Here is a 13,669-nt window from a genome sequence, read left to right on the forward strand (position 1 = left end):
TCCTTTAGGGAGGACATTTTTGCTGTCTTTGCTACTGACTCTTTACATAATTTAGTGTAGGACCTTGTGTTTTCTCACAGCAGCTCTATAGGCTTTAGTGTTTGATGAATGTCTTGATGAATCTTGTGCTCAGTTAAGCAGCAGTGCGACAAGTGGTGATGGGTAGTTTCACATGAAACGGGTATATATGATAAGCTGCCAAGGCAGAAAGACACAGATGAAGTTGTTTGAACCTCCTCATGTTTTAGGGATGCCAGGTTGCATGGCTGCTGATGGACATTAGGTGTGCTAACATCTGTTGGAAATATATAATCAAGAGCTGGAATATGTAGGTCTTTCTTACTGTATGAACAGGAATTGTGAACCTATGAAATCAGCAAAGCTGAATTCAGTGGCACTGTTCACTTGCATGTCTAAGCTTTATAACCATAAGTATTGGAAAATTTGAAATCTGTAATTTAAGAACATGGTATTTAATATAGTATAAGCTAATTTCTATGTAAATGTAGCATTTTGCAAAAAATGTGTTGTATTTTTGCAAGGCTTGAGGAGACATGAAGCCGTTGATGCAAGGAAGCAGCAAGTAAAGATTTCTTTCATACTCTACAAAAATTTGACTTGTCCAAAGCAAATCTCTAATGGGTAGGTTCATGCAGAAAACCTCCAGCACTATTAGCATGTGTGGCAGATGCAGGGACATCTATCCAAATCTATAGGAACCAGGAACAGGAACTTGGAGGTACAAATTGCCTGCTTCACTTCAGGGAAGGCTGTTCAGATACCAGTGGTGGTGGTGCTCTAATACCAATATTGATGTCTGTTCTGCTGATTGGCTTGATGGATAAGTAAGGAGAGGGAATATTGAATTCAATATAATGGTTGATTCCTGTGTCTCTCAGAGCTTCAGTGGTACAAAGGTCTAAATGCATATACAGAAAAGATTAAAAAACCTTAAGTAGACAAACCTGCTAAACTTTGGCAAACTTAACTAATTGATCTGTAGTAAGAATATACCTTTTGGTATTCCCAAATGTAGGGCGTTTTAGAGGTTTCCCATACCTAAATGCAGTAGCACAGTTGAAAATCTTTGGTCCTGGTGGCTCAGGTGACACTACTAGCCTGTTTCTGGTGCACAATAAGATGTCATTTTATTTCTGAACAGAATGGCTCACATGTTTGCAGTGTATGAATATTTGACTATTTTATGTTCATATGCTTTGTATGTGAAAACAAAAATCTGTTTATGAACAACACTGTTAAAAGACAAACTGTAAACTAAGCCCCAGCGTCTGTCTGTATGATGTACAACTACAGTCGTTCAGCAAATTCACATTTGGATTTTGATTAAATGACTGGTGTGCCAAAATCTCTGAGGATTTTTTTTTTAAAGTTTACTGGCAAATATCTGTGCTTTAATTCTGTTCCTCATAGGACTTATTGATTAATGACACAAATTTCCTATGAGAGACTTCACCTTTATGGATTCTCCAATGTTTAATAGAGGGGTCAGCTTGCACTCCAATCTGTTGTCCCTCATAGGATAAAACACTTTAATCAGATTTAGAAGACTTTTTTATTTTCTTATAGTGTTTGAAATTGTGCAAAAACTTTTAGGGAATGTGCCAAGGGTAAATGATGACTGAAACCTTTCATAAGGGATATATATTAAGGAAGAGAAACATTTATTTTGATGAAGTTTTTCTGGTATGTTATGGTTGTAGCTCTGTAATAACTTACTTTGCAATAGCATTATGAAGAAAATCTTGATCTCTCAAATATTTAACACCACTGCTTAGAAGTGAGTGTGTGTCCCCTTTTCCTACAGATACAATTCATAATGTTCTGTAGTGTAACTGATCTAGCGACATTCCTAAGACTTTGTTCCTGACGCGTTCATACTCCTTGTTACATAGTAGCTGACGTTAGACCAAGCCTAAAACTGCGTTCGCCAGGTTCGAATGTGTGTTTGATCTTGTGCTTTCAGACTTGCTACATTCGATGAAACATTTCAATAGCAATAACAATAAAGCAACCTCTGTTTGTCTTTCCTAGTAAGCAACAGATGCGGGTGAAAGATCCATCAAGAACCAACCCTGAGAAGCCAAAGAGAAGCAAAAGGCCTAACAGGCCACAGGATGAGGACTCTTCAGATGATATTTCAGGTAAGTACATTAGGTGATGTTTGTCCTGAGGTTGAGGACTAATAACTTCCATGTTGACTGATGAAAATCACAAATCATGGTACCATGAAATACTTTTCTTGCTTGAATTTATAACAGAAATATCCCCAGTCAAGTGTTTATGACATGATCAGCTGTTACGCTACATGACTGCTCTGAAGGGCTGGAGAGTTGGTTGATCTCCAATGACAACCTCTTCAAAGCAGAATGGTCCTTTCCTCTCCATGTAAGGTCAAGCACGTGTGGCAGGAGGCTGCTTGGCTGAACAGGGAGCTTCCAGCTGAGCGCAGAGGGGAAAAGGAAGGGCAGAGAGGGTGGAGACAGGTTTGGGCTGGCCTTGCAGAGGTCTGGAGTGTGCAGGATTAGGGATTAGGTAAAGCAGCTTCAGTTAGATTTGGATCTGATGAGGGATGTGAAGAGTAAGATGAACCTGTATGGATACAGTGACAGTAAAATGAAGACTAGGGTGAGTGCAAACCTCCTGTGTGAGGGGGCAGGGGTCCTAGGGACACAGGAGGAAGAGGCTGAGGAACTCAATTCTTCCTTTGCTTCTGTCTTCACATGTAAGCTCTGCACTAGATCCTCTTTGGCTCCTGACCTTAATGGCAGACTTTGGGATATAAATATTGTCCAGAGTAGAAGATTGAGAACTGTTAAACAAGCTGGATTTGCACAAGTCCATGAGGTCAGATGGGATGCATCTGAAGGTGCTGAGAAAACTGGTTGATGTCATTGTGAGGCTATGCTCTGCCATCTAGTCATGGCAGCAAAGTGAGGAGAGCAGTTGATGTGCAGGATAGGTCTGCCATTCAGAGTGACTTATACTGGCTGGAGAAATGGGCTGGCAGAAACTTCTCGGTGTTCAGCAACAGCAAGTGGAGAGTTTGGCACCTGGGCATAACCACATGCAATTACAGGGTGGGAATTAATGGCTTGAAAGTAGCTTTGCAGAAAAGGTCCTGGGGGTCCTCATGCACACACTGAATAAAACCAAGCTGTGCTGTTTGTGCCTACTATAGGCAGGATTGTATCAATGAGAGCGCAGGGCAGGTGGGGGATTCTTTCCATGTTTTCCGCATTTGTGGGACTTCATTGGAAGAACTGTGTCCAGTTGTGGGCTCCCTCGTACAAGAAAGGCTGACTTGTCAGAGTGAGGCCAATGGTTCACCCCCTCCACGTTTTTAAGGAGATTGAAAACATGATGTGGGATGAGGGGCTGAAGTGAATGTCTTTGTTTAGCCAAAGGAGTGAAAGTATAATTTCTTTCATTGACTGCCTGATGGTAGTTACAGAGAGGGCAGAACCAGATTCTTTTAGGAGGTCCACAATGAGAGGACTATAGACAACAGACCAAATTTAGAGCATGGAAAATTTGACTAGGTGTGAGGAAATTTATTTTATTTTCACTCTGAGGGTGGTCAGACAGAAATCTGATTTTCCAGGGAGTTGGTGAAATCTCAGTCCTTGAAGATATTCAACACTCAGCTGAACAAAGCTATGAGCAAACAGATCTAAATTAGTATTTGGCACTACTTTAGATGAGGGCTCGGACAAAATGGCCTTCAGAGGTTACCTCAAACCTAGGTTATTCTGTGACATAGTGGAATTTGTGCAAAAAAATATGACAGAGAAGAATGGTTGATATTCACATTCAGAATGAGCAGTTGTAGTAGGGATGCATGGGTATTTGAAAAATCTTTCTTTATGGGTTGAAAAGAGGTCAAAAGCCTGTGTTGTTATGTGCAAAAATAGATTTATGTATTATTTTATTGTCAAAAAACGGGGAAATTAGTTTTGTACAAAAGTAATCCTTGTACTTTTGTACAAAGTAGTTTATCTGGTTTTAAGAGGTGGCATTTATTGACTTGAAAAGAATTTCCATTATGGAAAGACTGAAAAAGATTCCTTCATAAAATTCAGTATGTGAGGAGCAGCTGGCTGATCTTTCCTACTTTAATTCTTTGCTGTTTTTTTTCCTAATGCTGAATTTGTTGAAGATTATGGTCTTTCAGCATACATGTGCTGCCTTTCATAGCTATTATTTTTGATGGATGAAAGTGAGTCTGTGTTATTTTCTGTAGGCTTAACCTGCCAGCACGTGAGCCAAGCAGTGGACGTGCATCATGTGAAGAGAGCGGTGGCTCAGAGCGTGTGGTCAGTCTGTGCGGAATGCCTGAAGGAGAGGCGCATGAGCGATGGTGAACCCGTGGCGCCTTCAGACATCTGGCTGTGTCTCAAATGTGGCTCTCAGGTACACAAGTGCACTCACTTTGCAGAGGTGGAGTTTCTAAAGGATACAACTGTTGTAGATCCTTGTCTGTTTGGCATCACATTACCTCCAGAGGAACAGTGTGACATAAGTGCTTAGTTGTGAGAGTCCATGCTTCAGCTTCTTCAGGAAGTGGGATGTGGCCTTACGTTCTTGTCTCGTTTTCGGCAGAGTTTAGGGTTAGCTTTATGTGTCACGGTGAGGTGGGGAATGATTAGTAAGGGACAGTCCTGCCTTTGTTCTTATCTGCGTCCTCTTGCCACTTAGAGAGAATTGGCTCTGGGAACTATGTGACTGCAAAATGCATCCATTCAGCTGGCTCCTCTGGCAGGAGTTCCCACAAATAGGAATGAATGAATGAAAAACCAAACGTATATTGCTGAATGAGCTTGTGCCGTGGACACTCAGTTGCTAGATTTGATTGAAACTGGGGAGAAAGGACTGTGCTGGAGTGAGAATGCTGCTTCTGTGGCATTAGACTGGATCAGTTATAATGTCAAATCATGGCCTCAGAGTTTAAAATGGTAGCTTCCGACCCCAACGGCTTGCACAGGTTTCTGCCCTGGGAGTGAAGTAAAGATTGATACAGCAAAATTCAGTTTATGGTCAGTGTCAGGCTTGATTCAGCCAATAGTTGCCTGAACAAAGCATTTCACAATTTTCTTGGAATTTCAGTTGGTTTTAAGGTAAGTAAGGTAGTAAGGACAGAAGCCAGCTCCTACCAGTATAATATGAACATATTTGATTGTGCAAAGAAACGTGCTGTTCACAGGGTTCAGAAGATAGTTAACTAGATCTGAGGAGGACTCATATATCTTGTTTGAAAAATTCTAGTTAAGGAGGGCTTTTAAAAAGAGTTAATTCTGTCTGCTTCTTGATGCTGTTAAAAGCTTCCAAAATTTGTGCCTCATTCAGAGACCAGTCCTGAATCTAAGTCCCACTCTGTTAATACTTGGACAATTGCAAATGCTTTCTCTTGAAATTGCTGTTACATAAATGGTGTGTTCGGAGCAGCTTTGTAGTACAAAGCACTTTATGTACTTTTTTCATTTGCTGTCTGGAATGCATTTGACATTCTTGAGCAGTGAGAGTTACCTGTGCTGTCCTTTTCCTTGGTATGCTGTGGACCAAATATGCCACGTAGTTGTTTCATTCACAATTAGTAGAGCATTCTTGCTTTTGTGAATGGTATAAATTTTTGTCTATTGGTATTTATTCAATACTTATCCAAAAACTAGGAATTATTTCTATTCAGTTAGAACAAACTTAATAAATCTCTATATTTTTAACTGATTTTTCCAAGTAGAGAAGATGAGAACATTAACTCCTCTCAATCCTTAAGAATGCTAAATGAATAGGGCAGAATAGCTTCTTGTCTAATTTTGAAAAGTGGAGTTTTTTAGTTTATTTACTAATAACATAGTCTTTTCCTTCCCTTTTCCCACCCTTACTGGGTTGATGTTTCCATTTTTAGGGATGTAGTAAGAATTCAGAAGGCCAGCATTCTCTGAAACACTTCCAAACTGCACGCACAGAACCTCACTGCATCGTTATCAACCTAAGCACATGGATCATATGGTAAGAATCAGTCTGCAGGTGTTTGTGTGTGCTTGTATGTAAGGACTTCACGTGACTTAAAGCAGTGTCTTCTCATGATAAAGACTGATTCTGACAGATAAAATTAATACTTTCTGTAGAGGAAGGGCAGGCTTTCTGGAGACAAAATACGTTGGTCCTTTGCGTTCTCTGAAATTATTTAAATCTGTAAGGACCACAGTGAATTGGGACTGATCTATAGAAGAGCGTATAAGAAATGAAGGAATTCAATTCTATTCCAGTTTTTAGTGTGAAAAATTGAAATTGAGAGCTTAAGTAATTAGTGGAGGTTGTTTGGGAGATTTGCCAAAGCTGGGATGTGCATGCGGATAGCCCTGGATTCCAGTTTGTCTCTTCTTTTGTTTAGGTGTTACGAATGTGATGAGGAGCTGTCAACACATTGTAACAAAAAGGTTCTGGCTCAGATAGTTGACTTCCTTCAAAAACATGGTGCCAGGGCTGAACCAAGTAAGTTTGCACAAACAATTTTATCTGGAGATACCTGTAATGTACTGTCTGTAAAAATAAGCACTTCAGATTTTGAGTCACATTAAAAATACAATTGAAAAATTACGTACAGTGTGACCATAATGTAATTTATAATTGCAGAGCTACTTGGGGAAGTAATACTTGTCAAAACATAATGTCACTTTTTTTCTCCAGTATGATTACATTTAAAAAATATTTTGGGCACTGTAGGACAGTGTTTCCAAATTTTGTCTTTAACAAAGAAAATTTACCATAGAAGAGTTGTTATCTTAAATAAGATGAGGCCATATAAATTAATGCATAAAAATATATCAAAGTGTACACTATACATTCACTATAAATAAATTTAATTTTATTGGTATGGATGTATCACAACTTAAATTTTTCAGATTTAAATTTGTTCTCCACAGTTAGCTAGATTTGTTTAAATGGATTTTCTCGTACTCTGTTGTTGGATGTAATGTCCCTTTCTGCTATTCAGTTTTAATTGATAAAATGTTCATTTCTATTAAAATAAGATAGTATTAAATTATTTTCTTGTATTAGGAGCCTAATATACCTTTTCAATATATGTGATAGTTGATAGAACTTTATATGTGTGGCCCTCAGCTGTCTACTCTTGATAATGTCAACTTTATTCATCCCTGCTGTAATGCACTTGGCAGCATTTCTGGCTTGTTACTCAGAGAGTGCATTGAATTCCAGATTTGCTTCTCAAAAACCACCTTGAGTAAATCAACTGGTTAGAAGTAAGAAAGAAGGGTTGCATTACTGAATGACACTGAGTATTCTTCTAGCTGCATGTGCATAAATCCTACTGGTTTTAAGAGGCATTCCATATTTTTTGAGGGATGAAGGTGAAGGACTACTTAGAAATACGATATTTTGATGTAGTCACAGGTTGTATGTTAAATTATTCGATTTTAATAAATTGATATATTGCTACCTTTTGCATCTTTTTTCTTGGAGCAGTGAAAATACAGCATGTGATTTCACTTTTGTTCACAGCTTTAGCTTCAAATTTATGTGTAATCAATGGGTGTTGCAGCTTTCTTGCAGATGAAAATGCTCTGGTGTTTTTTCAGATAATGTAATGAAAACAATTTTATTCCATTACTGTACTGCTGGATAAGGCTTTCTGAGTGATACAACTCTGTGCCTCATGGCTTAGATTCTTAATTTGTGAAACTTCAAAACATCTAAAGCTTTCAAATTATGAAGTTTAGAAGTTTTCTGTGAAATGTCTTAAATTAAGCAACTAAAATTCCAAACTAACTCAGGAACAGTAAGTGTATTTATAGCAGAGCAGGGTGGCATATGTATATGTTTCTGCTGTATATGCATTTGTGTTTAATTTTGATACTCTGTTTTGAAAACACATATATTTCATGTAAGTGTTTGCTGATATAACTGGGAACTTTGCTGTAACTGGAACCAAAATTATATATATTTTTTTGTTTAGGGCTTAGACATAGCCTTGCAGGGTGCCTGCCTTGGCAGCAAGAGGTCTAAACATGCCAGGGTTGCTCCTGCAGGGCAGTCACGTCTCCTGCTCCATTCTGGGAAAGGGTTGAGGCTCAAGTGCAGGCTTGGATTCATGCATAAAGTGTGTGTGTGTACTTCCAGTGATGTTTTAAAAGTGGAAGTCTGTGACCCTCTCCACTCTGTCTGTGTTGAGCAGTTTGGATGGCATCCCTGAAAGCTCTGGAAACATGGGCCCAAAAATGATTTGTTGGGTTTTCCTAAGTGGCAAGGAAAAGACAGAAAAGCTCTTTGCCTGGGACAGTCTGTTGTTTTGGGCCAGGCTCCTTGCTGGAAGAGGCTGGAAAACAGCCGTGTATTCATCAATGACTAGTGTGCATGACAGGGAACTCCTGACCAGAATCAGCACTCCTGGTTCATTTTGATAAATGACAGACTTGGTACTTCCCCTACAGAAATCTATCTAAGGTTCTTTTCTTTTCATTAGACTACCTTTAGGGATTCTAAAAAAATAAAACCTGAAATTGAAATGAAATTCATGCTGTTGTCCAGAACACAAAAGTACAAGATGTATAGCTGTTAAAATTAACTCTACTTTTGGTTTAATTTTTTTCAGTGTAGCATTTTATTTCATGTTTCATTGATATTTTCAGTGTAACTGTCATTCTTTAAATTATTAGTTGGTGTAGATTTTTAAAATTTATTTTGTAAACTCACCCCTTAAAAACATAAGCTAATTAAAAAAAAAAGGAAAAATAACTTGTGAGAAACAAGTAGTGTAAAACTGACAGTTAATTCATATTTCTCACTTAAAAATCAATCTTGTGCTTTTTTCCCCACTGCTTTTCCATTTCTTTCTAAAAAAGCAGTCAAAGTGAAGACAGTTCTCATGGCAGAATGTGGCACTGTAACAACAATTCATCTTACGTCTGGATTTCTTGCTGTTGTAACAACTGGTTGGCATGGTGCATCATTAAAATTCAAATAGCATTGTGTAGAAATTTCTGTAGAAATGCAGTATGAACATGGATTAAGTAGCAAGTGAGGGCTGCTAGGATTTTTTTTTTCAGTTCTCAGAAGTGCAGGATTCATTTAAAGATAAAATGATCAGTTGAAACGTGAGGGAGGGTTATATAGATTTCCTAATTAATGCATCTTGGAAAATAAACAAAAGCAAAATGCTTGTCATTTGGTACTAATGTGGTGGAATAGTGTGGCAGCAGGATCCCTGCTTTTCACTCGGCCTCTCATAAAGATTCAACTTCACTTCAGCTGTAAAAATGTGCAAATTACATTACTACTACATGACTGACTTTTGTAATTACATTAAGCGATTGAGATAAATCCCAGTGCTGGGTTCCCAAAAGAATGCTTGCAGCTGTGTGATTTTCACATCTGATCCTATGGTTTGTTGTACCCAGCAATGCCTGCTCTTTTCTTTTTTTTCCCCCTTTTTTTTAGAGGAGTCTGTTTGGTTAAGAGGTCATGTTGGGCACAAGCTGGAAGAAAAAAGCAAGATTGCTTTCTAGGGTGTACCACCCAGAAATTTGTTTTGTGGAGAAGGTTAGCAGGCCATGATGATTTCCACAGAAAGGCAGGTGCAGTATTGTCTGTGTGGCACACTTGTGAGCTTCACATGGACATAATGCACATGTAGTACACAGGAACCATGCTGAGACATTGCAATCTGTGTGTCTGCTCATTTACTGGAGACAACAAATTGTTTTGCAGTCTTAAAAGTGAATCTGATGTGTATTTTCCTTTACAAAAGCCAAATTATGTGTCAGTGGAAACATAAGATTGCATACTTTTTATAGAGCAGTTAATTAAATTGATTTGTGTGGCAATAGAATGGGAAGGAAGAAGATATATTTTCGAATTTTGTAGTTAAATTTATTGTTGGGAAGGGGCAAGGAGAGAAATGAGATTTTGCTAGTAAGTTCAGCTGCCCAGATTTGCCAATAAGTGAAAGTTAGAAACTTGATTTTTATTTTGATGGCTATAACTGATGTATAAAAATAGATATAATTTTACAGTACAAGTGAGAGTTTCTGACTTGTATGGAAAAACAAGTAGTGTGATGAATAACTTTTCAGGTTTGCATTCTGCTGTGGATATTATCAGTTGACAAAATATCATATTGAAAAAAATGGTATTCTTAAGTGACTTTTACTACATGTAGTTTGGAGTCATAGAAGACCATTCTATCTACTTAAAATTCACTAGCAAAATAAAACAGATTATGTTGATTCTCTGAATCTGAAATACACTTTGGCAAAATGACATTTCTGTTATTGGTCAGAAATTTCTTTCAAATTGGCTTATTTTTTAGTAAGCTCCTTGCAAAGGAATGAAAAGTGAATCATCAACAAAAAAAAAAATTTTAAGCATTCTGCCATTTTTAACCATGGATTCTTACCTTTCCTGTCCACGTACTTATTTACTTGTGAGGTATAACACAAGTCATCTGAGCATCTGAGGATCAAAAGCAGTCCTTGAACAGGTTGCTCTTTCACACTGTGCAGATGTCTTTTCTAGTTTATAACATTGTGGCAAGACTCAAGAGAAATAAAATTACTGTTTGTAATCTCTGATTTGTTAGGGTTGTAACACTGCAAGAGAAATTGGGCTTTTAAAATGTAAAGCTAGTGACCATTTCAGAAGAAAACCAGGATGTTTTTCTAAGGGTTGGATTCTCGTTGTACAGTGTCAAAGAAAAAATCTAAATGTTTTAGATAAAAAAGGAGTGCCAGACAATTTAGTAGCATTTTGTAGAACAGCATGATGAGAACTTGGTAAAAGAAAGGCAGTCTGTTAACCTTGCTTTTACTGTGAAGACCTTCAGCTGAAGTACCAGAGTTGTATTCAATAGAAAAGGCTTGACCTTGGAATAAAAGTGCGTATTCCTGGAACCCTTATTTTTAATTAAAAAAAAGATGTGTTGAAAAGATAAGCAAAAGTGCTTACTCCCCTGGCTGAAAGAAAAATTTGATGTCATTTATCTTCTTGCTTACATACCATCTGCACCCCCAGACACAGCTCAGTTTCCGCAAAGGCGCTACAGAAGTCCATGTGCGCTGCAAATGTTTGAAATGCTGGCAGAACAAATGGATAGGGAACTCACAATAAGTTTTCTTTTGCAAGCAGATGTGTTGGCACCGTGTGTGTTTGTACACCTGGTCCAGTAAGTGGCTCTGCTTTGTGGAATGAATCGCTGTCTATGTTAACATTGGGCTTAGGAATCTCAGTCACTACCCATGAGGCTGGTACTAAGCAGCTGTGGGACAAAGCAGTGTTCCCTGCCTCCCGAGAGCTTATGAGACAGGACCACAGGTGAGCAGAGCAGGTACAAGAAAAGCTGAAGAGAAGAGCAGCAAGAAAAGGGTGCTTTGCAGGCAAGAGCTGTAGCAGAGGAACAGTTTCTGCTGCCCTTCTTCCCAGGGCTCTGGTGGGAAGGGGTTTCTAGCATGGCAGAGAGCTGGGTGGTGTCAGGAAGCTTCACCAAGCATGAAGGCCGTGTCTCTGTACAAAAGCAGCTGTCTGAGAGCTGGAGGTGGATATCGTGGTGGGACCAGAGGCAGGCACTGACCTGGTGCCTATGGAGAGGTGGTCAGTAGGGTGTGATGATCTGGATGGAGAGCTGGGCAGTGGGTTTTGGCAGAGTGCTCAAGTAGGGTGTCTCTGTAGCCAGATACACTTTGTGAAAGGAGAAGAAGGTTCTGATGATCAAGGCACAACTTAAGTGAGAGTTTTCCTTTTATGGCTGGATTAGAAAGGTCACCTCTGCATGAAAACAGCAGAAAGAGTCTGACAGAGGGGCATGGTCTGAATGTGAGTCCCAGGCACAATGGGGACAGACAGGCTTGCCTAGGGCCGATGTCCACACTACCTGAGAAAGGCAGACAGCTTAAGGGTCACCATGTCAACTTTCTAAAAGATGAGTAAACTAATGACAGAAATCAGTCTGAATTTGATTACTTCTGTGCTTTTCACCTGCCTTGCTGTCATTAATGTTAACAAGATCTTTTATAACAAATACTACTGCATGTGGATGGATGAGTTGGACTACATCTTTTATCTGTTTGGCCGGGAGCTGAAGGTCCTTGTGGGCAGCAGCAGATGACAGCCATTTTGATGGAATCCTTCAGCTGGGATCCTTGTGTATATACTGGCTTAAAAGTCACTTTTCATACCCAAAAGCACGCCTGTTAAATTACAGGATTGCAAGATTGAAACGGCAAGGGTCCAGGAAACAGTTGTTCAGTGCAAATTCACTTTAAAAAATTACATATTAGCCTTTTGATTAATAACGTACTTGTAGCCTTGGGTTAATCTTGCAGAAGGACCCTCTAGCCCCAATCTGTAGAAGTATTAGCTATCACAGTCATTACCAGCATGTTCTATTAAGACTGACCAACTCTTCACATGTCAAGTAAACATTCAGCTTCAGGCCTGTCTGTCATTTATCACTGAGCCGGGGACACTGAACAGAGCTAAATTAAAAACTACTGTCCCTCCTCTGGCTCTGTATATGTACTTAAAAATATCTGTGTGTTATAAGCAAGGCAGCAGATAATGGTTGTAATGGCAAAGCAGCGCTAGTCTGTCAGGACTTTTTCACAGATACAAAAACATAGTAAAATGTCATGTGGATTGTGCTTTTAAAATTATTTAAAAATCAAGAGGCAGTAATTAAAACCTTCCGAATGAAAGGAGGTTCCTAACTTTGATACCAACATCCAGGCATTTTTCTGATTTCCTCTACTTCTCCTTATCCCTGTACTAATTATCCAGCTTTGTGGCAATCGGATGTCTGGTTCTCATTTATTGTGTTTTGTAACTGTGTATTCATCCAGCTCTTATCACAAAGCTGGATGCTTCGGCTTTGTTTTCCCTCCCTGAAATAATTTATATGTAAGGTTCAGCAAATGGAACCTTGCTACTTGTGTGAAGCTGCCATTTAACCATGAAGTGAAATGCTTTTATTGAGTTTGCCCTGCAGATATGGTCCGCTGTGGCAGTGCTGTCCATATTTGGTGGCTGTGCAAGGAGAGCCAGGTGGTGCTGCAAAGCATAGCACAGTGAAGCGTGGACAGATCTAGGTTTGACATTTGTCATCCTGTACTGCTAAAGGGAAGAGAAAAATCTGCTTTTCCATATGCTTATGCTTTAATTTTTGCCTGCAGTTTTGTCCAGATGGCCTTGTGAACATTGTTTACTTTAAGATGCTGTCCCAGATGTTTTTGAATGCCGATGGATAAATGCAACAACTGTGGTATACTAATACACAAATCATTTCCACAATTTTGGCTTTTTTTTCCCCTCTTTTTTTTTTTTTTTTTTAACCATCTCTTTTCCCCAGAACTACTCTGGATGGCCCACTTCTCTGAGGGGAAAACATCTCCAGTTATAATATTAAACTTCTGAGAGTGAGCAGTGCCTTTGAGTTGCAGATACTTGCAGCTCCCATTCCTGTGCTGTGGTTTTCTGGAGCTCTGTGGGTGGACAAGCCTCAGACATTGTAGATGTTACTTCTAAGCATGCCAATTAAAAGGTGTTGCTTCATGTAGCCCATAAAACAGTGACTGTTTCAGGGTATGAGCAGCTCATTTGTTGTCTGTTACATTCAAAAACACTTTGTCTGCTTTTTCAT

General features: G+C 39.0%; 1 protein-coding gene across 7 annotated transcripts in view; it reads left to right on the plus strand.

The window, feature by feature from the left end:
- USP45 (ubiquitin specific peptidase 45) overlaps positions 1-13,669 on the plus strand; it is a 49,093-nt gene that overhangs the window by 6,219 nt on the left and 29,205 nt on the right. For all 7 annotated transcript variants that reach the window (XM_069011084.1, XM_069011083.1, XM_069011085.1 and 4 more), the window contains exons 2-5: positions 2,053-2,162; positions 4,262-4,431; positions 5,924-6,027; positions 6,413-6,513. In XM_069011084.1, coding sequence (XP_068867185.1) covers positions 2,063-2,162; positions 4,262-4,431; positions 5,924-6,027; positions 6,413-6,513 — 475 coding nt within the window. In that variant the 5' untranslated portion in view covers positions 2,053-2,062. The remainder of the gene's footprint in view (positions 1-2,052; positions 2,163-4,261; positions 4,432-5,923; positions 6,028-6,412; positions 6,514-13,669) is intronic.

The sequence above is a fragment of the Aphelocoma coerulescens genome, chromosome 3 (genome assembly GCF_041296385.1).
Source record: "Aphelocoma coerulescens isolate FSJ_1873_10779 chromosome 3, UR_Acoe_1.0, whole genome shotgun sequence".
Classification (NCBI taxonomy): domain Eukaryota; kingdom Metazoa; phylum Chordata; class Aves; order Passeriformes; family Corvidae; genus Aphelocoma; species Aphelocoma coerulescens.